The following is a 25,206-nucleotide window of genomic DNA, read 5'->3' on the forward strand; positions in this document are numbered from 1 at the left end:
AGCCCCCCCCCCCGTGATCAACATCACAGGGCCCAATCGACCTGAGCATGTCCAGGGATCGGGCCGGGGGGAGACCAGGCGGATGCAACATACCTCTAACCGACGACGATCGAGCGGAGAACAGCGCAGAGCAGCCAGGAACGCGACGGCAGGAAAGACCGAGCCTTGCTGCCGCGCTAAACTTTAAACCCCTTAGGGGCCGCCCCTCCCACCTGGTGGCCCGCGCCCATTGGACGCACATGAAAGGGGGCGGCCCTGAGCTGGCGTGCACCGTTTGTTCGCGCGGAATGTGGGACTAAGATGCTGTCTCGCTTAGCTCCCCTTCGCGTCGCGCGGCCAGCGGCATGTACTTCTAAGAGAAGCAGCAGACTTTCATTTATCCCCCAGTATTCTACAGCAGCCTCTCAAAGTGTTCTGATGAACTACTGAAGTGCTAACATTGTTACTTATGAAAAAAAGTGTGGCAGACCTAAAGCCGTCTTGACTGAATCAGAGCTTTAAAACATAAACATTTCAATTATATACACAAAATGTCGGGGTTCACTTTACCATTGAAATTATGGTTGGTGCTGTAAAAAGCAAAATTAGGATACATTTTCTATGAGGTCTCAAATATCTTCCTCATACATTTTGATAATCCTTTCTGACATGCAGACTGTAACATGCACTTTAAACACTAGCAGCAGCCTGCCAGTTAACTCCCTAGTGAACAGCTACCACTTCATCACAGTGTTCTAATGAGCAACTGGAGTTCTAATATTCTGAATGTTTGATAAAAATGTGGCATACCTGAATGCCATTTTGAAAGAATCAAAGCTGAAAAACGGAAAGCATTTCCGAAAGGGAATATTTCAATAAATGAGGAAAAAAGAAAGCTTGATACCTAAAATAAATTTTAAAAAAGTCTCCCAAGATGGCCGCCAGAGAAAAATAGCCCAGAAGTAGCCCAAATATTGCCAAAATATAGCCCAATAACAGAAGTGAGCAAAGCGCTCAAGAAACTCATGCAACAAATATTCAAGTGACACAGTCACTTGTTTCAAAGCCTTTGTCGCTGTTTGAGAACTCAGAAAATGTGTCATTTTAGCTTTTTAGAGCATTAGCCATAATTTATGTGACAAAAAGACTCCCCTCATTTTGTTAATTTCTAAAGGAATTGCTTTAGGTTTTACAGTTTTGATTCCATCAAGATAACTTCTGGTGTGGCACGCTTGTCAAAATACAGAATGGTAGCGTTCTAGTTGGTCATTAGAACATAGTGGAGAGGGAAAGGGCAGGGGCACAGACATGGACAATTGAGTGCAGGAGTGACCAAGCGGGGCAGAGGCTGCTAACTGACCACAACTGACAAGGCGGAAGGGGTAGTAACAGCACAGAAGACCATAGAGGGGAAGGGGGCAGGGGCAACAAGCGAATTATGCAGAACAGGCGAGAGGGGCTGTGACAGCACAACAGAACAAGGAAGGAAGAAGGAATAGGCTAGGGACATGGAGTTCGACCATGGAGGACAGGACGGAGGTTGTAAGTGTAACAAGCTGACCATGCAGGCATGCAGCAGGGATAGTGGCACCACAATAGACCACACAGGGCATGAGGGAGGGCAATGGCAGTACAACAGGACCATGAATGGCAAGGGAGGTGTAGGAGCATGCACACGGTCAACGGAGAAAAGAGGGAGGGGGCAAGGGCAGCAAGCTGACCAAGCATGGCGGGGGCAGTGGTAGCACAGCGGAGGATGTTGAGCAATAAGGAGGGGAAAGGGGCATGCACATGAACAACAGAGGGCAGGGGATAGTGAGACAAGGACCACAATGTGACTTTGCAGGGCAGCCTAAAAGGGCAGTTGCAGCACAACAGCCCATGGAGGGCAGGAGGTATTCCAACTGCCCAATTAAGGCAGGAGAGAGGTGATCAGACATAGACTCAGACAACGGAGGCCTGGAGGCGTTGGGGCTACAAGCGAACTATGCAGGACAAGTGGGGAGGGGCAGTGGCAGCACAACAGCCCATGCAGATAAGGCGGAGTGGCAACACAGCGAACCATAGAGGACAGGAGGTCGGGACAAGGGCAACTCAATGGATGGCATGAGGGAGGGGGTAGGGACATAGACACAGGCAAAGAAGGGCAGTAGGTGGGATAGGTAGGGGCAACAAGCTAGCCTTACAGGGCTGGTGGGGAGGGGCAGTGGCAGCACAACAGATCATGCAGGCAGGAGGGGGATGGGCAGCACAGTGGACCATGGAGGGCAGTAGGGGGGAGGCAGTGGCAACACAACGGACCATAGAGGGAAGGAGGAAACTGGTATGGCCATGGACTCAGGGCAGGGGGAAGGAAACAGAGGCAGCAAGCTGACCACACAGGGGAGGTAGCACAATGCACTATGTACAGCAGGTAGTAGGGGCAGTGGCAGCACAACTGACCATGTGGAGCAGGAGGGATGGAGCAGAGGCCTGCACATTGACATTGGAGAGCCGGAGGAGGAGGCAGGGCAGGAGCAGGAAGCTGACTAGGAAGGGCAGGCATAAGGGTTAATTTAAGATCAATTCACCATGGAGGGCAGCAGGTAGAGAACAAGGGCATACACATGGACAATTGAAGGAATGTGGGAGAGATCAGAGGCAGCAAGCTCACACAGGGCATGTGGGAGAGGCAGTGGCAATACAATAGACCACCTATAAAAAGCTGGGTTAGTGGCAGCACAGCAGACAATGACGGGCAAGAGGGAAGGGGCATGAGCATGCACAGAGGACAATGGGGGGCAGAAGGCAGAGAGTAGGGGCTGAACTCAGACAGGAGGATGAAGAGAGCAGCACAGCGTACCATGATGGGCAGGAGGGAGGGGCAGCACAATGGGCCATGGAGGAGAGGAAGTAGGGGTTACTGGCATACACTCAGACAATGGAAGGCAGGGTGGAGGGGTCAGGGAAAAAGACAACTAGCTGACCATAGTGGACAGGAGGAATAGTGGCATCTCAATGGAACATGGAGGACAAGACGGAGGGGGCAGGGGCATTCAAACAGACATACGAGGGCAGGGGTAAGCAAGGCAGGGGTAGCAAACTAAGCACAGAGACTAAGCAGGAGGGCAGTGACCGGGAAATATGCTCAGACAGTGGATGGCAGCTGGAAGGGGCATGGGCAGACATTTCAAGCTAACCTTGGAGAACAAGCAGGAGAGGCAGTAGGAGCACATCGGACCATGCAGGGCAGGAGGGATTGGACAAGGACATGGACTCGGACAACAGAGAGCATGGGGGCAGGGGCAGCAAACTGACCTTGGATGAAAGGCCTAGTTGGGCTGGGGCAGTACAACACGGGAGGGAAGGGGAGAAGCAAACACACTGGAAACAAGCATTTGCAATGCATAAGGTCTCGCATTAGGAAAGTTTGAGCTATTGGTATTGTAAATGACACATTTTTTATATATGTGTTGGTTTTGAAAATAGCAAAAATAATAGCTTTGTCATTTACAATGCCAATAGTTATAACTTGTGACACCTATAGCATTTGTAATGCAATATGTGTTGTATTCACGTGACTTAGATGTAATGATATTACAAATAACAATGGCTTTGAATTTTTTTAATAATTAATACTTAAATAAAAGTTATTGTAATTTATAATAGCAATAGCTTAAACTTTTGTAAATAACTTTTGTGAAGAATATGTTCAGTGTATTTTATTGTGACGAAAATCCAAGAACAGAAGTGAAATACTAACCTCTTTTTGTGACATTTGTAATAAAGCTTGAAACATTGAGAGATCATATTTGACCCAGTTGTTGTTGAATGGTTGCACAGATTGATGCTGTGGTGGCGCTGAGTGATGTTGTGGTGGCGACTAGTGATGCTGTGGCATTCAATGATCCTGTGGTAGCGCATAGTGATGTTGTTGTGCCCTTAGTGATGCTGTGGTGGTGCTGAGTGATGCTGTGGTGATGTGATAGATAGAGTGAGTGGGATAGATAGATAGAGTGAGGGCGATAGATAGCTAGACAGATAGATAGAGTGATGGCGATCAGTATCTAAATAAATAGATAGAGTGATGGCGATCAGTATCTAAATAAATAGATAGAATGAGGGCGATAGATAGATAGATAGAGTGAGGGCGATAGGTAGATAGATAGACAGATAGAGTGAGGGCGATAGATAGCGTGAGGGCGATAGATAGAGTGAGGGCGATAGATAGAGTGAGGGTGTTAGATAGAGTGAGGGTGTTAGATAGAGTGAGGGTGTTAGATAGAGTGAGGGTGTTAGATAGATAGATAGATAGATGGAGATGGATAGAGTGAGGGCAATAGCAAGGTAGATAGAGTGAGGGCAATAGCAAGATAGATAGAGTGAGGGCAATAGCAAGATAGAGTGAGGGCGATAGATAGAGTGAGGGCGATAGATAGAGTGAGGGCGATAGATAGAGTGAGGCCGATAGATAGAGTGAGGCCGATAGATAGAGTGAGGCCGATAGATAGAGTGAGGCCGATAGATAGAGTGAGGCCGATAGATAGAGTGAGGGCGATAGATAGAGTGAAGGTGTTAGATAGAGTGAGGGTGTTAGATAGAGTGAGGGTGTTAGATAGAGTGAGGGTGTTAGATAGATCGATAGATAGATAGATAGATAGATGGATGGAGATGGATAGAGTGAGGGCAATAGCAAGATAGATAGAGTGAGGGCAATAGCAAGATAGATAGAGTGAGGGCGATAGATAGAGTGAGGGCGATAGATAGAGTGAGGGCGATAGATAGAGTGAGGGCGATAGATAGAGTGAGGCCGATAGATAGAGTGAGGCCGATAGATAGAGTGAGGGCAATAGATTGATAGATAGAGTGAGGGCGATAGATTGATAGAGTGAGGGCGATAGATAGATAGAGTTAGGGCGATAGATAGATAGAGTGTGGGCGATAGATAGAGTGAGGGCGATAGATAGAGTGAGGGCGATAGATAGAGTGAGGCCGATAGATAGAGTGAGGGCGATAGATAGACAGAGTGAGGGCGATAGATAGATAGACAGATAGAGTGAGGGCGATAGATAGATAGATAGTTGTGTGTGGTTGTGTGTGCGTGGTTGTGTGTGGTGTGTGTTATGCTTTGTTTTGCTATGTTTTGTTATGCTATGCTATGTTTTGTTGTGTTTGGTATGCTATGCTATGTTTTGCTAGGCTATGCTATGTTTTGTTTTGTTTTGTTATGCTGTGTTTTGTTAAGCTATGCTATGTTATGCTATGTTTTGTTGTGTTTTGTTAAGCTATGCTATGCTTGGTTAGGCTATGCTATGCTTGGTTAGGCTATGCTATGCTTGGTTAGGCTATGCTATGCTTGGTTAGGCTATGCTCTATGCTTGGTTAGGCTATGCTCTATGCTTGGTTAGGCTATGCTCTATGCTTGGTTAGGCTATGCTCTATGCTTGGTTAGGCTATGCTCTATGCTTGGTTAGGCTATGCTCTATGCTTGGTTAGGCTATGCTCTATGCTTGGTTAGGCTATGCTCCATGCTTGGTTAGGTTATGCTCCATGCTTGGTTAGGTTAGGTTAGGTTATGCTCGGTTAGGTTAGGTTATGCTCGGTTAGGTTAGGTTATGCTCCATGCTTGGTTAGGTTAGGTTATGCTCCATGCTTGGTTAGGTTAGGTCATGCTCCATGCTTGGTTAGGTTAGGTTATGCGCTATGCTTGGTTAGGTTAGGTTATGCGCTATGTTATGCGATATGCGCTATGGATGCGCTATGTTATGCGCTATGTTATGCGATATGCGCTATGGATGCGCTATGTTATGTGCTATGTTATGCGCTATGCGCTATGTTATGCGCTATGTTATGCGCTATGCGCTATGCGCTGTTATGCGCTATGTTATGCGCTATGTTATGCGCCATGTTATGCGCTATGCGTTATGTGCCATGTTATGCGCTATGCGCTATGTTATGCGCTATGCGCTATGCCCTATGTTATGCGCTATGTTATGCGCTATGTTATGCGCTATGTTATGCGCTATGTTATGCGCTATGTTATGCGCTATGTGTTGCGCTATGTGTTGCGCTATGTGTTGCGCTATGCGTTGCGCTATGTGTTGCGCTATGCGTTGCGCTATGCGCTATGTTATGCGCTATGCGCTATGTTGCGCTATGTTATGCGCTATGCTATGCGCTATGCTATGCGCTATGCTATGCGCTATGTTATGCGCTATGTTATGCGCTGTTATGCGCTGTTATGCGCTATGTTATGCGCTATGTTATGCGCTATGTTATGCGCTATGCTATGCGCTATGTTATGCGCTGCGCTATGTTATGCGCTATGCGCTGCGCTATGTTATGCGCTATGTTATGCGCTATGTTATGCGCTATGCTATATGTTATGCGCTATGCTATGCGCTATGTTATGCGCCATGTGCTGCGCTATGCGTTATGTTATGCGCCATGTTATGCGCTATGCGTTATGTTATGCGCCATGTTATGCGCTATGCGCTATGTTATGCGCTATGTTATGCGCTATGTTATGCGCTATGTTATGCGCTATGTTATGCGCTATGTGTTGCGCTATGTGTTGCGCTATGTGTTGCGCTATGCGTTGCGCTATGCGCTATGTTATGCGCTATGCGCTATGTTGCGCTATGTTATGCGCTATGCTATGCGCTATGTTATGCGCTATGTTATGCGCTGTTATGCGCTGTTATGCGCTATGTTATGCGCTATGCTATGCGCTATGTTATGCGCTGCGCTATGTTATGCGCTATGCGCTGCGCTATGTTATGCGCTATGTTATGCGCTATGTTATGCGCTATGCTATATGTTATGCGCTATGCTATGCGCTATGTTATGCGCCATGTGCTGCGCTATGCGTTATGTTATGCGCCATGTTATGCGCTATGCGTTATGTTATGCGCCATGTTATGCGCTATGCGTTATGTTATGCGCCTTGTTATGCGCTATGCGCTATGTTATGCGCTATGTTATGCGCTATGCGCTATTCTATGCGCTATGTTATGCGCTATGTTATGCGCTATGTTGCGCTATGATATGCGCTATGTTATGCGCTATGCTATGCGCTATGTTATGCGCTATGTTATGCGCTATGTTATGCGCTATGTTATGCGCTATGTTATGCGCTATGTTATGCGCTATGTAATGCGCTATGTTATGCGCTATGCTACGCTATGCACTATGCTATGCACTGAAATGAAATGAAATGAAATGAAAACAATATTTAATAAAGCGCACTGCTGCCAAGCGGCTTCCTGGCGCTGGGGGACCTGGGTCAGAACTCACGGAGGGGGACACAGGGGACCTAAGAAGGAAAAGCCAAAGAAAAAAGAAAAGTTTTTAAGGCTTTACGGAAGTGGCTGAAAATAGGAATGGAACGAAGATGAAGTGGGAGACTATTCCAGAACTGGGGGGCCAAGACGGAAAAACGAGTGCCCCCGGATCTGGATTTGCGGAAGCGGGGAATGTGAAGAAGGGAGAGAGAGGAAGAGCGGAGAGTGCGACTGGGAACATAGGAAGAAATGAGGGAAGTGATGTAGGCAGGGGCAGAGCGGGAGTGGGCGCGAAAGGCAAAGCAAGCAAGTTTGAAGAGGGATCTGAAGCGGATGGGGAGCCAGTGAAGGGATTTCAAAACCGGGGTAATGTGAGAGGATTTGGGGAGGGAGAGAATGAGACGGGCAGCCTGGTTTTGAATGGCCTGTAAACGTCGGGATTCGTGGGAGGGGATACCCACGTACAGGCCATTGCCATAGTCGAGGCGTGAGATGACTAAAGCCAAGACTATGGTTTTAAGCGCGTCGATGGTGAAAAAGCGAGATATTTTCCGAATAAGACGGAGGGAGAGGAAACATGAAGACACAACAGAACTGATCTGGCTGTGCATGGTTAAGTCAGAGCTGACTTTAATGCACTATGTTATGCACTATGTTATGCACTATGTTATGCGCTATGCGCTATGTTATGCGCTATGTTATGCGCTATGTTATGCGATATGTTATGCGCTATGCTATGCGCTATGTTATGCGCTATGTTATGCGCTATGCTATGCGCTATGCGCTATGCGCTATGTTATGCGCTATGCGCTATGTTATGCGCTATGTGCTATGTTATGCGCTATGTTATGCGCTATGCTATGCGCTATGTTATGCGCTATGCGCTATGTTATGCGCTATGTTATGCGCTATGCGCTATGTTATGCGCTATGTTATGCGCTATGTTATGCGCTATGTTATGCGCTATGTTATGCGCTATGCTATGCGCTATGCTATGTGCTATGTTATGCGCTATGTTATGCGCTATGTTATGCGCTATGCGCTGCGCTATGTGCTGCGCTATGTTATGCGCTATGTTATGCGCTATGTTATGCGCTATGTTATGCGCTATGCTATGCGCTATGTTATGCGCTATGCGCTATGTTATGCGCTATGCTATGCGCTATGTTATGCGCTATGCTATGCGCTATGCGCTATGCGCTATGTTATGCGCTATGTTATGCGCTATGTGCTATGTTATGCGCTATGCGATATGTTATGCGCTATGTTATGCGCTATGTTATGCGCTATGCTATGCGCTATGTTATGCGCTATGCGCTATGCTATGCGCTATGTTATGCGCTATGTTATGCGCTATGTTATGCGCTATGTTATGCGCTATGCGCTATGTTATGCGCTATGCTATGCGCTATGTTATGCGCTATGTTATGCGCTATGCTATGCGCTATGTTATGCGCTATGTTATGCGCTATGTTATGCTATGCGCTATGTTATGCGCTATGCTATGCGCTATGTTATGCGCTATGTTATGCGCTATGCGCTATGCTATGCGCTATGTTATGCGCTATGTTATGCGCTATGCTATGCGCTATGCGCTATGTTATGCGCTATGCGCTATGTTATGCGCTATGTTATGCGCTATGTTATGCGCTATGCGCTATGTTATGCGCTATGTTATGCGCTATGCGCTATGTTATGCGCTATGCTATGCGCTATTTGATGCGCTATGTTATGCGCTATGTTATGCGCTATGTTATGCGCTATGTTATGCGCTATGTTCTGCGCTATGTTCTGCGCTATGCGCTATGTTATGTGCTATGTTCTGCACTATGCGCTATGTGTTGCGCTATGTGTTGCGCTATGTTATGCGCTATGTTATGCGCTATGTTGTGCTATGTTATGCTGTGTTTTGCTATCCTATGCTTTGCTGTGTTTTGCTATCCTATGCTTTGCTGTGTTTTGCTATCCTATGCTTTGCTGTGTTTTGCTATCCTATGCTTTGCTGTGTTTTGCTATCCTATGCTTTGCTGTGTTTTGCTATCCTATGCTTTGCTGTGTTTTGCTATCCTATGCTTTGCTGTGTTATGCTTTGCTGTGTTTTGTTATGCTATGTTCTGTTGTTTTACTATGATATGCTATGTTTTGCTATGCTATGTTTTGTTTTGCTATCCTATGCTTTGTTTTGCTATGTTTTGTTATGTTCTGCTGTTTTGTTCTGCTGTTTTGTTGTGTTATGTTATGCTATGCTATGTTTTGTTTTGTTATGCTATTCTATGTTTTGCTATGCTATACTTTTCTATGTTTTGCTATGCTATGTTTTGTTTTAAGTTATGTTATGCTATGTTTTGCTATGCTATCCTATGCTTTGTTTTGCTATGTTTTGTTATGTTCTGCTGTTTTGTTATGCTGTTTTGTTGTGTTATGTTATGCTATGGTATGGTTTGTTTTGTTTTATTATGCTATGTTTTGTTTTGTTATGCTATTCTATGTTATGCTATGGTTTGTTTTGTTATGCTATTCTATGGTTTGCTGTGTTATGCTATGTTTTGTTATGTTCTGCTGTTTTGTTATGCTATGTTTTGTTATGCTATGGTTATGCGCTATGTTATGCGCTATGTTATGCGCTATGCTATGCTATGCGCTGTTATGCGCTATGTTATGCGCTATGTTATGCGCTGTTATGCGCTATGTTATGCGCTATGTTATGCGCTATGTAATGCGCTATGTAATGCGCTATGTAATGCGCTATGTTATGCGCTATGTTATGCGCTATGCTATGCGCTATGCTATGCGCTATGCTATGCGCTATGCTATGCGCTATGCGCTATGTTATGCGCTATGTTATGCGCTATGTTCTGCGCTATGTTATGCGCTATGTTCTGCGCTATGTTCTGCGCTATGTTATGCGCTATGTTATGCGCTATGTTATGCGCTATGCTATGCGCTATGTTATGCGCTATGCTATGCGCTATGTTATGCGCTATGTTATGCGCTATGCTATGCGCTATGTTATGCGCTATGCGCTATGTTATGCGCTATGTTATGCGCTATGTTATGCGCTATGTTATGCGCTATGCTATGCGCTATGCTATGCGCTATGTTATGCGCTATGCGCTATGTGCTGCGCTATGTGCTGCGCTATGTTATGCGCTATGTTATGCGCTATGCGCTATGTTATGCGCTATGTTATGCGCTATGTTATGCACTATGTTATGCGCTATGCTATGCGCTATATTATGCGCTATGCTATGCGCTATGTTATGCGCTATGCTATGCGCTATGCGATATGTTATGCGCTATGCTATGCGCTATGCTATGCGCTATGTTATGCGCTAGGTTATGCGCTAGGTTATGCGCTATGTTATGCGCTATGTTATGCGCTAGGTTATGCGCTATGTTATGCGCTATGTGCTATGTTATGCGCTATGTTATGCGCTATGTTATGCGCTATGTGCTATGTTATGCGCTATGCTATGCGCTATGTTATGCGCTATGCTATGTGCTATGTTATGCGCTATGTTATGCGCTATGTTATGCGCTATGCTATGCGCTATGCTATGCGCTATGTTATGCGCTATGTTATGCGCTATGCGCTATGTTATGCGCTATGTTATGCGCTATGCGCTATGTTATGCGCTATGCTATGCGCTATTTTATGCGCTATGTTATGCGCTATGCTATGCGCTATGTTATGCGCTATGTTATGCGCTATGCTATGCGCTATGCGCTATGTTATGCGCTATGCGCTATGTTATGCGCTATGTTATGCGCTATGCGCTATGCGCTATGTTATGCGCTATGTTATGCGCTATGCTATGCGCTATGCTATGCGCTATGTTATGCGCTATGTTATGCGCTATGCTATGCGCTATGCGCTATGTTATGCGCTATGCTATGCGCTATTTTATGCGCTATGTTATGCGCTATGTTATGCGCTATGCGCTATGTTATGCGCTATGTTCTGCGCTATGCGCTATGTTATGCGCTATGTTCTGCACTATGCGCTATGTTATGCGCTATGCGCTATGTGTTGCGCTATGTGTTGCGCTATGTTATTCGCTATGTTATGCGCTATGTTGTGCTATGTTATGCTGTGTTTTGCTATCCTATGCTTTGCTGTGTTTTGCTATCCTATGCTTTGCTGTGTTTTACTATCCTATGCTTTGCTGTGTTTTGCTATCCTATGCTTTGCTGTGTTATGCTTTGCTGTGTTTTGTTATGCTATGTTCTGTTGTTTTACTATGATATGCTATGTTTTGCTATGCTGTTTTGTTTTGCTATCCTATGCTTTGTTTTGCTATGTTTTGTTATGTTCTGCGGTTTTGTTCTGCTGTTTTGTTGTGTTATGTTATGCTATGCTATGTTTTGTTTTGTTATGCTATTCTATGTTTTGCTATGCTATACTTTTCTATGTTTTGCTATGCTATGTTTTGTTTTAAGTTATGTTATGCTATGTTTTGCTATGCTATCCTATGCTTTGTTTTGCTATGTTTTGTTATGTTCTGCTGTTTTGTTATGCTGTTTTGTTGTGTTATGTTATGCTATGGTATGGTTTGTTTTACTATGCTATGTTTTGCTTTGCTATTCTTTGTTATGTTATGCTATGTTTTGTTTTGTTATGCTATTCTATGTTATGCTATGGTTTGTTTTGTTATGCTATTCTATGTTTTGCTGTGTTATGCTATGTTTTGTTATGTTCTGCTGTTTTGTTATGCTATGTTTTGTTATGCTATGTTTTATTATGCTATGATTTGTTCTGCTATGGTTTGTTCTGCTATGGTTTGTTCTGCTATGGTTTGTTCTGCTATGGTTTGTTCTGCTATGGTTTGTTCTGCTATGGTTTGTTGTGTTATGTTATGCTATGTTTTGTTGTTTTACTATGACATGCTATGTTTTGCTATGCTATGTTTTGTTTTGCTATCCTATGCTTTGTTTTGCTATGTTTTGTTATGTTCTGCTGTTTTGTTCTGCTGTTTTGTTGTGTTATGCTATGCTATGTTTTGTTTTGTTTTACTATGCTAGGTTTTGTTTTGCTATTCTTTGTTATGTTATGCTATGGTTTGTTTTGTTTTACTATGCTATGTTTTGTTTTGCTATTCTTTGTTATGTTATGCTATGGTTTGTTTTGTTATGCTATTCTATGTTTTGCTGTGTTATGCTATGTTTTGTTATGCTATGTTTTGTTATGCTATGTTTTGTTATGCTATGATTTGTTATGCTATGTTTTGTTCTGCTATGTTTTGTTCTGCTATGCTTTGTTTTGTTGTGTTATGTTATGCTATGTTTTGTTGTTTTACTATGATATCCTTTGTTTTGCTATGCTTTGTTTTGTTATGCTATGGTGTTTTGTTGTGTTTTGTTATGCTATGCTTTGTTGTGTTTTGCTATGCTATGTTTTGTTGTGTTTTGCTATCCTATGCTTTGTTTTGTTATGCTGTGCTTTTGCTATCCTATGCTTTTGTTTGTTATGCTATGCTATGCTGTGTTTAGTTATGCTATGCTATGTTTTGTTATGCTATGTTGGTAAGGGTATGTGTGGGTGTGTGTGTGTGAGTGTGTGTGAGGGTGAGTGAGGGGATGAGGGTGTGTGAGGGTGAGGGTGTGTGAGGGTGAGAGGGTGAAGGGGTGTGAGGGTGAAGGGGTGTGAGGGTGTGAGGGTGAGGGGGGGTGAGGGGGTGTGAGGGTGAGGGGGTGTGAGGGTATGAGAGTGTGTGAGGGTGTGTGAGGGTGAGTGAGGGTGTGTGAGGGTGAGTGAGGGTGTGTGAGGGTGAGTGAGGGTGTGTGAGGGTGTGTGAGGGTGGGTGAGGGTGTGTGAGGGTATGTGAGGGGTGTGAGGGTGAGAGTGTGTGAGGGTGAGTGTGTGAGGGTGAGTGTGTGAGGGTGAGAGTGTGTGAGGGTGAGGGGGTGTGAGGGGTGTGAGGGTGAGGGGTGTGAGGGTGGGGGGTGTGAGGGGGGTGAGGGTGAGGCAGGGTGAGGGTGTGTGAGGGTGAGGGGGTGTGAAGGTGTGAGGGTGTGAGGGTGTGAGGGGGTGTGAGGGTGTGTGAGGGTGAGAGGGTGTGTGAGGGTGAGAGGGTGTGTGAGGGTGAGAGGGTGTGTGAGGGTGAGAGGGTGGGTGAGGGTGTGTGAGGGTGTGTGAGGGTGAGGGTGTGTGAGTGAGAGGGTGTGAGGGTGAGGAGGTGTGTGAGGGGTCAGGGGGTGTGAGGGGGTGAGGGCGAGTGAGGGGGTGAGTGTCTCCAATGAATGTTGCTGCTTTGCCTTCTTTGAAAATGTTCAGTGCTGCAAATAGAGCATGCCGCCCTAATTATCACAGCATGAGGCCCCAAAGTGATAATAATCACAGCATGCAGAGAGGCACCCCACGCTGCTGGAGCACTCAACTGTGCATTAATTATAGTTGAGTGCTCCAGCAGCCTGAGGCACCTGTTGACATGCTGTGATAAGTGGGTCTCATGCTGTGATAATTGTTGCGGCCTGAGGAAGTGGAGACTCCTGCTGGGATAATTGGTCTGGCTGCGCTTGCGGTGCCTGAGGTCCAACAAACGTGCACAAGCTGCTCAACCTTGAAGCGCGTTCACAGACCTTGGTCGGCTCGTGCCCAGGTCTGTATCGGGCTCGTTCACAGCTGTTACTCACTTGACAGGGATGAAGGCGGCTATAAGTCTCGTTGGCGGCAGCGCTTCGCGCTGCAACGCCAGCGAGACCTAAAAAGGGCATAGATGAGGGGGCGGGAGTAAGGGCAGCAAACTGATCATGTAGGGGAGGCTGGCAGGGTCAGTAAACTGGCAATTGAGACCTGTACAGATGGGGCAGTGGCACGTAGGTCATGAACAGAGGTCTGGCAAAAGGGGGCAGGGACAGCAATCTGACCACTGCAAGCAATTCAGGGACAAGGTCAACACAGTGGAAGAAGGAGGGCAGGAGGGAGGGGCAAGGGCATGCACATGGAGAACGGAGGAACGGGAGGGGGCAGAGGCAGCAAGCTGGCCACAGAGGGCACGTAGAAAGGGCTAGGGGCATGAAGGTGGAAACAGAGGGCAAGCAGACGGGGAACTGCGGCAGGGGCAGCAAGCAGACCACGAAGGGCAGGTAGTGGTGGGTTGGCCACTAGCAAGCGGTGGTCCTCTGACAACCCGCTGCTGTGAATGGTCAAAGGCTGGGTACAGTGGAAGTATTGGCTGAATTTGTTAAAAGACCAAAAGCCCTAGAAATTTACTGAAAAACGCCACGGTTAAATAGACGTTATAGTTAAGTATGGTAATATGATCTTCTCTGATATTAAAAACACCCCAGAAATACACTGAAAAAAACAAAGGTTACAATTGTGTTATCATTAGCTATGCTAATAAGATCTTAGATTACTTTAAAAAAAATCTCTAGAGATTCACAGAAAAAAAGCAAAGATTAAAGTAGCATTATCGTTACGTGTTGAAATGTTTGTGTTGCTGCAGAACCCAGTCTCCCACCTGCCGCCATTAGCAGATTCTGGCGGGACGCATTGCTCTCCCAGCACCTTCGGTGCAGGAAAGACATTGGTTTCTCCTGCTGCCAACCTGCACATTCGTTCGCGCTTTTGAATTCCAGCTGTGTTGTCTCTTTCTCCATCAAGACAAGCAATTTATACTCCTCTGCCCGCATTGAAGTCTCACTACCTTTGTGGAGATTTTTTGCATTAGGACTTTTTACTCATTTTCCGGGCTCCTTCCAGAAGTCACTTTCTGTGTGGTGCTATCTAGTGTCGGTGGCATCCTGCCTACTGTAAAGGGTCACACCTACCTTTGCAAGACTAAAAGTGTGAAGACTTGGACATCTAGACCAAGCAACAGCCTCCGGTCTTCAGCTAGGCTTTGTTTCCGTGACATAAATGAATAGAAAACTAACGCTTAAAAACCAAAAAGTCACTGGAATTCACCAGTTATAGTTTAGTGGGCTAACTATAGATTGCACCCCCACCAGACACTGCTTCTGACCTCACATATTAAACATTGGCTAAAGCATAGATGTGAAGCCATTGACTCAAACATTTATGTTACATTTGGTATTTAATAGGTACATCTCATTAAGGTAAATATGTCCAAACACTCTTTTGAATGTTAATAATGATTAAGGATTAATACATTGCTGATTGCTTTAATGTCCACTACCACTCACTACAGAGATAATAAAAAATGTAAGAGTAGCTCGCTGAATACCCACCAGTAGTAAAAGCGTATAGCAAACTGTCACAGTAATTGAATGATGTAATCAGTGATGTCATTTGAAATGTCATCAGTGGTGTCATTTACCATGTTCTGAGTAGTAGTGAGTGGCGTGGTGCAAGTTATAGTTAGCTCAGTGAAATATTACTGGTGCATTTCATTGTTTATTTGGTTTTTAAAGGTCAGTTTTTGTGTAATTTCAAAATCTAACCATAACGTTGCTTTAATCTTTCTTTTTTTCCAGTGATTTTCTAGGTTTTTAAAACATAAGGTATGATGTTATTATCATACCTAACTATAACATAACTCCACCCTTCTTTTTGTCAGTGTATTTCTGGCATTGCTCTGCGACTACAGTAGCTGTTTCCGACTATGTCACAGGTAAATTACATATTAAGAGGTCCATCCAGACTCCAAACAAATAGTTCATGATGTGATTGGGGAGTCTGCATAGGAAGGAAACAATTCTGTTTTTAGACATTTCAGGAAAAAAATAACGGCTAAATACATGGAAGAGGGGCCAATATAGCATGTTGAAGGCACTCCATAATGAGATAGTCATTAGAGTTCAAATTTTTGGTTTTGGAAAAGGCTACAAAAATTTGACGTCACCTACTTCAGTAACAAATTTCGATCTTTCGCTTTTAATTCTTGCTAACGTTTTGTATTTGTTTTGTGGACTGGATTGCTGCACTGCAGACACCTTCCATTAGGAGGCCACATTTTTCGGACTAATGGTATAGTGCAAAGACTGTTCCTCACACTATTTACATCTCAACCTTGAGACCCTGTTCACTGTTTTAATGTCTCACTCTGACAAAGAACTTCGTTCCTTCTTTAGATTTTGGCATACATTGTATTCCATCAAAAGGTGGCACATGTCCCATCCACTGTACTTAGAGTGCTATGTGACAATAATGCACTTGTAGTACGACAGAAGGGACATCTGCCATGTTTTCGACGGAGTACGCTGTCCAACAAACTCTAAATAAGACCCATAGTTCTCCTTATCTCATGCCTCTTTGCAGGGACACTGGTTAGTGCACTGCAGACTCTTTGAAGAAGCAAGCCACATTTTACTATTTTGTGGTGAAATTGTGCAGACCCTGTCACACACCCTTTTCAGAATTCCAACTTAAGTTTAAGGGCTTACATGCCTTTTCGTGTCTCATTTGTACTAATAATTTAGTTTTTATATTCTCTTGCTTCTTTGTAGGGATATTTTCAGTTGAAGGCAAATCCAGGGGCTTGGCTATTAAGATTACGCCATGGAAGATCAGAAGAAATCTACCACATATTAGCGTAAGCCAAGTTTTACTTACAAATCTTACTTTGTTTAAAATCAGTGCATTTTTACTTTTTATATGACTGTGATTGACTCAGCTTTTTTAGTTTAAGTGTTGTATTTATTGTTTAATCATCCGCAGCGGGTGCATTTCGCTAGCAAAGCTTTGCAATCTGTCTTATGTGTACAGTTGCTATTTGATTGAAGTCAAGATGCAGTGTTGTACCACCACATTTTAAGGAAATTATGATACTGTTACAACAGTTGAACGATAGTGCCTTATTAAAGCTTCGTTTGTTAAGAGGTTTTCGTGCATCTCTCAGATTCTGAGAGGCACATCCAATTGCTTTGTAAGCGTGTGGACAATAAATGGCGTTGTCGGAGGAAAATATTACATGGCCAAAAGTCTCACATTGTACTAAGTTGAACGTAGAATGAGGTATCAGTTTGGCCGCTTGTATGGCTGAAACACCAAATGAGCATTTTTTGATCAATTATATGTGTCACCATAGAAGTATTTGGCAGTCGAATAACAAAATCTTGGCGGAGTGTTGAGTAAAGATGTGGCATAGAAAGGAATGCTGCAGCTGCCTAAGCACATATTCACGTATCTAATGTTGGAGTCTTAAGTGGTATTACGTTGCAGTGATTGGTTCTTATTATGCGCTATAGGTGACCATGAGTGTCGTACATATGATTTTCTGAGTAAATCTGAGCTTTCAGACAAGCCATCTCCTGAGAACTTAGCAGCATTTGGCGCTTTTAGACAGCACATTCGTCTCCGCATGAACCTTGAAAGAAGTGCTAGGCAGGCCCTCTGTGGCTCTTTAAGTGATGGAATCGGAATCATTTAGGGATCAAAAGGGTTTGTAACTACAAACCATTGTTTCCTTTTGATTCTCATATACCTGTCGCTCATTTGCTTCTTTGAAACTTTTACATTATTTTTTGTTTTTACTTGTTCTGCAGTTTTATATTCACAGATTCTAGTTTCTTCCCGGATAACAGCTGCCTGGTGTCTTTTTCCGTAGTTCAAATTGGCTCAGTAATAATGCGTTGTAATATAGCCTTATAGTCCACCGTAGTGGGCTATACCAGCCATTGAAGTCCCGCAGCAGCGTAAAAGCCTGAGCTGAATGCAAGGACCTTTAATCACTGGTACATCCCATTACCGCAAGCTATTAGTACATTACGCCCCATGAGGGCAGAATGTGCTTATTAAAAAAGACAAAGGTCTCCCGGAGAGCGAGGAGGTTGAAACCTCCATGGCCCAAAGCCTTTGTTTCACAGTTGTTGTTGTTGTAAATCTTCAGCAGTTAACAGACCCGCACAGGTCCACGACTGAAAACTGTTGAACGTTCATAGCAGTAGCTGTGAAAGTAGGCTAAAGGCCCTTGGTTCTCCATGAGCTCATTCACCCAAGCCTGGGAGACCCAGGAGCTGAACAGAATTCTCCCCTCTCTCCTTCAAAGGCTCCAGTGGCACTGTGAGCTACGGTAGAAGAGAGAAAGGAAGGATCCTATGTGCCTTGCTGCACAAGCTCTTCCTTTCGCTTTCCCCTGCCCAATCCAGAGAGAGAGGCAGAGGCTCTGGATTAGGATATTGTAATGTTGAGAGCAGTCTTCAATGGGGAGCTTAACATTCCAATGTTCTAATATACTAATAAAGTCACTGGTGTAGGCAAAATGCCTTGTGATACAACTCCAGCTCCAGTAGTTTTGGTGAAATGAGACAAATGTATGTGATATTTCTCAATGGCTAAAAGTAAGATTTATGGGACAACACATTTTATGTTGATTCCAAGATGTTTAGTAACCCTCAATCTTTCTAAGAGACCCAGAAAGAAAGTTGTTGCAGATGCTGCATCTGTGGACCTTCCAACATCAATCCATGGAGCTGAGTTCTGATTTTTTGTTTCAAACTCATTGAGTAAGTGCTTGCTGATCTATTTATACAGAGAATGCCAGTATTAACTTGTGTAGCCTACAATGAAAAACATACATTTCTGCTGTACATATGGTGGAATGTACACTATTAATGTAAAGCAGGATCTGGTGAGAGTACGTTTCCATTATGAGGCTTAAATCCGAATACCACCTAGTGTTTTCGGTTTGTTAGGCAAAGGGAGTTGGCCTAATGTTAGACCTATCAGCCTTAAGGTTGTCTTCCTACAGACTTGTTGTGTTGCTCCTCCATTATCTGCTGATCTCGTCTTTTGTTAGCCTATGCACTCTGTGCACGTTACCACTGCTAACTAGTGCTAAATTGCATGTGCCCTGTCCTTTAAACATGATAACATTGGTTTACAACTAATTGGCACACTTAATTTATTTATAAGTCCCTAGGAGCATGGTATTACTTGTACTTAGGGCCAGTAAATTAAATGCTGCTAGTGGACCTGCAACACTCATTGTGCTACCCATTTAAGTAGCTTCTTAAACATGTCTCAGGCCTGCCATTGCAGAGTTTGTGTGCAGTTTAAACTGACATTTCGACCTAGCAAAATAAACCTTTTGTCACGCCAAAACCTTCCATTTTAATACATATGTCACCCCTAGGGTAGGCCCTTAATAGCCCAGAGGTCAGGATGCACTGTATTAAAAAAGTTGGACATTTATTTTTAAGTTTTACATGTCTTGGTAGTGAAAACTCTTAAATTCATTTTTCCCTACTGTGAGGCCTACCTCTCCCATAGGCTGGTTGGGTTGCCTTATTACATTTAAGAAGTGCTAACGTTTGAGTCGGAACAGGTAAACATTTAATGTTTGGTGTCTGAGAAATTGTATTTAAAAATCCTCTTTTATGGTAAAGTCGGGTTTAAGTTACAACGTTGAAAACGACACTTTTAGAAAGTTGTTATTTTCCTGTGTTATCCATTTGGTGCCTGCAGCCCATTCCGGGGACACATGACTGGATGTAGTTGGCATTTGCACTTTGTTTATTCCGCCTAGACAGCCACACAGTAGATGGATTAGGTGTGCCTACATGGACCATCAACTGGCAGGATTGAGGGGGGGCGCGGAGCTGGGCACATCCCAACTTGCAATTAAATAGGCTGTGCCCAGCCTTCACAAAAAAGACTTGTTCATGGAGCCTGCTTGGAGACAGGAAACTTCAATGTTATCTAGAAGCTTCCCCTACTTAAAAGTACCAGGTATATATATTTTACCCTCAGACCCAACATGTGGATACCTCAGAAGGACTGTTGTGCTGTTCTGCTGCGGAAGGACTGGTAAACTGCTGCCTTGCTAATCTGCTGCGAAACCGCCTGCTACCCTACCTGTGAAGAAGGAAGGCTGGACCTGCACTCATCATCACAGGCTGAAGTGACTTCAAGGATCAGCTGACTGACCTCCAGTTCTGAACTACAGGGACATGAGCTCCAGGGCCTTACTGTAACTGCCCAGCAGACCTGCTGCCTGCACCTGCAACTAGACCTGCCTGAACCCTGCTGCCCTCTGCTGGAGTGAGTTTTTGACCCCCCAAGATGTGCCCCTCAGGTTCGGGACCCTTGGTGTGGCATCAGTTGACGTCTCTCCTAAAAGAAAAGCAGGAGAAATCCTGACATTTCGGCCTCTTCATAAGCGGGTCAGTTTGCGCCAAGATCTTGCCGCCCACTAACAAGAAGCACTGATGAATCCTACTCTTTGTGCCACAGCGACACCCAGCAATGCCAGATCTGCACTTCGTGCTGCATCATCTACACGTCATTGTGACCCCCAATGTTGAGCTCCAGCAGCGACTATCCGTGATGCCCAATAGGATCTTTGCTCTAGAACGACAACAGTCTGCGACGCCTGGCCTGATCTTTCTGCTACATTACTCCCTCTGCCCTCCTCAGCCCCCCTCAGGAATCTTGTGCATTTGTCAGGCTGTCTTATAAACCTCAAACCACTTGTCAATATCGTCCCCCACAACAAAGTCAAGTACCTGACCTTTTGGGGATATGGACTCTCTTGTCTCCGGAGGGCACTTAAGAAATACTGCCTCCATCACTGCTGGTCTCTGCCTGTCTGGCTTTGATGCCCAGCTCCTCAAGGCTATTCCTATGAGCCAAACGCTCCAAAGCAGTTCCATCTACCATGGCCAATTTCTTTGCTTCCATGGCCAGTCTCTTTACCTCCATCTTTAACTTAGCCAACTCTAGCCTGTACTCCGTCTCTGCCTTCCTTTTCACCAGCTACTCTGGGAACAAGTTGTGACAGGACTCACTACTCCTTGCACGGGAGGGGATTTCCAGTCCTGGGAGTAGGTTACCTCCCTCCTCAACAGGCTGTATTCTAAGATCCTTTTGTAGGTCTTGCTCTAATCCCTCCTCCTCCTCTCCCTGTTCTTCTGTTTTCACTGGCAACTTGTGGGTCTCTGCCCATGCTTTCAAGGCCTTTTGGAGCTCTAATTTCTTGAGGTTGTCGCAGAGTTCCTGTGAGGGGATAATGTTGTTTGTTGCAGCTGAGCGGTTGGAGAGTTCTTAAATGACAGTGAAGAGTTCTTGACTGTTATTTGAACTTGATTTTTCAATTCTCTCTCATTTCTGTGGTAGAGGTTGAGGGCTGTTCTTGAAAGCAGTCTTGTCTGTGGTGTCCTTGCTGGTGCACAATCTTCTTTCCTGATGGTTTACAGTGTCGTTTAGTGGTTCTGAGGCCTTTAGTGTAACAACTAGCCTGCTTGAATGGCTTTCCAGGGGTGGCTCCTCTGCTAAGGTGGAGGAGCGTCGCCCCACTGCCTTTCAGCATGGCAGAAAAGGAATAATAAAATGATAATAATGCAATGTTATCATGTTATTGTTCCGTTCTGCTGCAGTTTTGTGGGGCGGACCTAGGCTGGGCAGAGCAGGTTAGGAGGAGTGGTGGCACCCTCCTAAGTGAGCATGAATGTTTGGCCGGCCCGCTGGGGCCAGCCAAACATTCATGTGCACTTTGCATATTCTCCACCCAGGCTGCATTACAGCCTGAATGGAGACCATGCCCAGGCTCCCATTCCCCATCTGAACGCCAAACCATGGTGCTCAGACCAATCATAATGCTGCATTGCAGCGTTGTGATTGGCTTAAGGAAGCCTGAGTGCTTCCTGTGTGAACAGAAGCCTGGAAAATAACGGAGATGATGGAAGAGAAACGGCGGCCGGCTAGCATGTAAGTGATCTTTTTTTATTTTATTTTTCTCCCCCATCTTCCCCTTTTCCTGCCCCACTACTGCATCGCGGGAGCAGCCACAACTGGGACCTTCTGTGGGTGTTGTTGCTGATGGGAGCAATGATGTTGGTGCAGCTGGTGATCCTGTGATTTCTTTGCTTGACTAAATGGTCAATGTGGCTGGACGTGTTATCTAAGAACGTCTGCAGAACTGGGCAGAGGACATACACATACTACCTGACTTACAATATGGCTTTAGGGACGGGCTTGGTACCATTGAACAAATCCATAACCTAGCAATTATAATAGGAAAATATACAAGAGTGAAAAAGGGTAGAATATACCTGGCCTTCGTGGACCTCACCGCTGCCTTTGATTCGGTCAGGCACAATAGATTATGGGAGATCCTAAAGGCTGCAGGGGTGGATCCACATATAATCGCTTTTTTACAGCGTCTATATAGCGGAGCTACTGCTAGTGTGCGCTATGGCTTGGGTGGTGAGCGCTCTAAAGCCTTCCCTATCAGGAGAGGGGTCAGGCAAGGCTGTGTGCTGGCCCCCTTCCTTTTTAATCTTTACATCAACGGATTGGGAGAAGCCCTACTAAAGAAGGGCCAAGACTATCCCCAAGTTAATGGGCGGCCGATTCCAGCTCTGCTTTACGCGGATGACGCCATCCTGATGGCGCGTACACAAATAGGCTTGCAGTGAGTCCTAGACAGTTTTAATAACTACATGAAGGATCTTGGCCTAAGTATAGACATCCCTAAGACGGATATTATGCGATGTGGGCATGGGACCAAGAGGTTGCGAGATATGTTTGTGGATGACAGGAAATTATCCTCAACTCAAAGTTTTTCTTATCTTGGCATCTTATTCAGCCAAAACGATTCATGGGCCCAAACAATAACTATCAAAAAATTGGCGTTCTCTAGGACAACTAGCGCACTTGCATTTTTTGCAGAGCAGTTGGGCAGGAAGCCTCCAGACGAACTCCTGCAAATATACAAGGTCAAGTGCATTTCAACTGCGATGTATGGGGCTGGGGTGTGGGGTTTTGTTAATTCCTCTGTACTCAAAACGGTGGAAAACACCTTTCTGAGGTACATTCTATCTGCTCTACCCAGTACCTCCTCTTATGTCTGTCATGAGGAGTTGGGTTTCCCCTTTATTTCTGACCTCATCAAGTTGGAACCCATACTTTTATGGTATAGGTTATGGAGTAAGGATCAGACCAAACTAAATTAGGAGATTTTGCAAGATACTCTCAGATTAGAAGGGGCCCTTAAAGTTCCTTGGGTTAGGTTACTACAGGATTTTATGAACGATCTGGGTCATCCAGACTACTTCACTAACCCGAGCACCATGCTGGCGACTAACACAAAGGCCTTAAAGAAAGAGGGTCTCGTATTATTGAGTTCTATAAGAATGTCAGAGTAAATCCTAAATTCTAGTGTCATGCAACGTCAACTAACGCTCACTACCTTTGGAATGGAGCCGTATTTATCATTTGTACCCTGTGGGTTTGATAGGTTGATTTTAACAAGATTCAGATTGGGCAATGTTCACAGATTAGTGACTTTTACAAAAATAAATGATTGGTCACGTATGTTGATACCTTGCCCCTGCGATAAACTATCTGAGCAATCCACCATCCAATTAGTCCTTTTCTGTAAATTTTATATAGAGTTGAGGAAAGTATGGATAATACCACTTTTAAAACAACAGGGGTTGAGGCAATGCCACCCAGCTCTAATTCGACTGCAGTTACTGGAGGACGAACATGTAGCATGGAGGTTATCAATGTTTCTGAAGAAGGTGCTTCTACTGAGGAAGAGTATGTTCATTGATGAATTGTAACTGCTGTGTATCCTCCAGATTTTTTGTATGTGGTTTTTAACAGAGTCGATTTAATCTTTATTTATCCTGTAAATATTGTTATTTTAAAATTGTATTAACTTGTGTAATTTTAAATGCAATTTTATGTGTATGTTTTACGTGCTTTTATGATTGTTAAATAAAACAGTCGAATAAAGCCTTCCTTGACTTGATCCAGTTAATTAAGTTTCTGACATTCTGGTCTTGCTTGTTGGAGGAGATGGGATTAGTGTGTTTTAGGGCATTGATCCATGTGTCCTTAGAGACTTTGCTCAAACTGTGGTGGGGGACGTTGGGTAGACTGGGGGGCGGAGGACTGTGAGCGGGTGATGTTGAAGTGGATGATGGAGTGGTCAGTCTATGTACCTCATGTGGTCGCTGGAGGTGAAGATGGGGGTCTAGAGTGTGTCCTGCAGTGTGTGTGAGGTCGTGGACAAGTTTGGTGATTCCGATGTTGTTCATGCTGTCGAGGAGTTTGGTAGTGTTAATATCATTGTCGTTGTTGAGATGAAAGTAGAGGTCGGTGAGGAAAATGTAGTTTTTGGAGTCTTTGGCGAGGGGGCTGATGAAGTTGCAGAAAGATGGACATGATCCTTGAGGACGGTAGGCGAGGGTGCCACTGATGGAAGTTTTGTTGTCTGTTTGGAGTCAGATGTTGAGGTATTTCATGGCTGTGCTGATGATGTCATTTGTGGGAGTGCATTGGATAGATTCCTTGTGTATGATTGCAATCCCTCTGCCAGGCTTGTTAATGCAGTTGTGGTGGGTGACCTTGTATCCTTCCTATAGTGTGGTGGCAATTGTGGGCACTAGGTGGGGTTGAGCGAGGTCTTAGTGAGGAAGAGGACATCGGGTGTGAGGGCGGAGATGAGGTGACATCTCTCTGTGGTGTGTTTGCATATTGAGCTTGTGTTGAGAAGGGCATATGCATGTTGGTGTATTTGTTCAGGTGGTGTCTGCTGTGTGTTCAGGGTGGGAATGGTCAGTGGGCTTGTGTGAGCTATGGCAGGTGAAGTGGCAGAGTGTGAAGGTAAAAGGTACTATAGTGGAGCGTGGGTCGGCACGATGGCAGTGCTTGTTTCATGCATCCGGGGTCGAGATTGTAGAGCTCAGCGATGGTGTATCTGCAGGTGGCGGGAGGACCTGGGATCATGGTGCAGTCAAAGCACTTAGGGGCGCAGACAGGCTTGCCTTTAATACGCCTTTGGCACAAACACGCTGCAGCCTGCATTAAGTAGGTCCTCAGGGTGGAGCTTATGTTGGTGGGAAAAATGTTGAACTGGAAAACCTGGGCTGCTGTGGTGTCATTTGCTCAAATGGCGGCAACTGGATCAGCCTGGAACAAGCAGGAACTGGAGGCCACAGGCAAGTGGCAGGCTAGGTGCCCAGTGCAGTGAGGATGTGTTGCACAGAGGCAGTTTCGAAGGCATGGCGGTGAGTCCAATCCACGCAGCAGTGAAGGTGTTTCGGTTCTGCT

The 25,206-nt window shown here is 44.9% G+C and overlaps 1 protein-coding gene across 2 annotated transcripts in view; it reads left to right on the forward strand.

Moving 5' to 3' along the window:
- The window catches only part of UGGT2 (UDP-glucose glycoprotein glucosyltransferase 2), a 1,586,510-nt gene that overhangs the window by 1,279,600 nt on the left and 281,704 nt on the right, over positions 1 to 25,206 (forward strand). For both annotated transcript variants that reach the window (XM_078657956.1, XM_078657957.1), the window contains one exon: positions 16,653 to 16,738. In XM_078657956.1, coding sequence (XP_078514082.1) covers positions 16,653 to 16,738 — 86 coding nt within the window. The remainder of the gene's footprint in view (positions 1 to 16,652; positions 16,739 to 25,206) is intronic.

The sequence above is a fragment of the Lissotriton helveticus genome, chromosome 8, assembly GCF_964261635.1.
Source record: "Lissotriton helveticus chromosome 8, aLisHel1.1, whole genome shotgun sequence".
Lineage (NCBI taxonomy): Eukaryota > Metazoa > Chordata > Amphibia > Caudata > Salamandridae > Lissotriton > Lissotriton helveticus.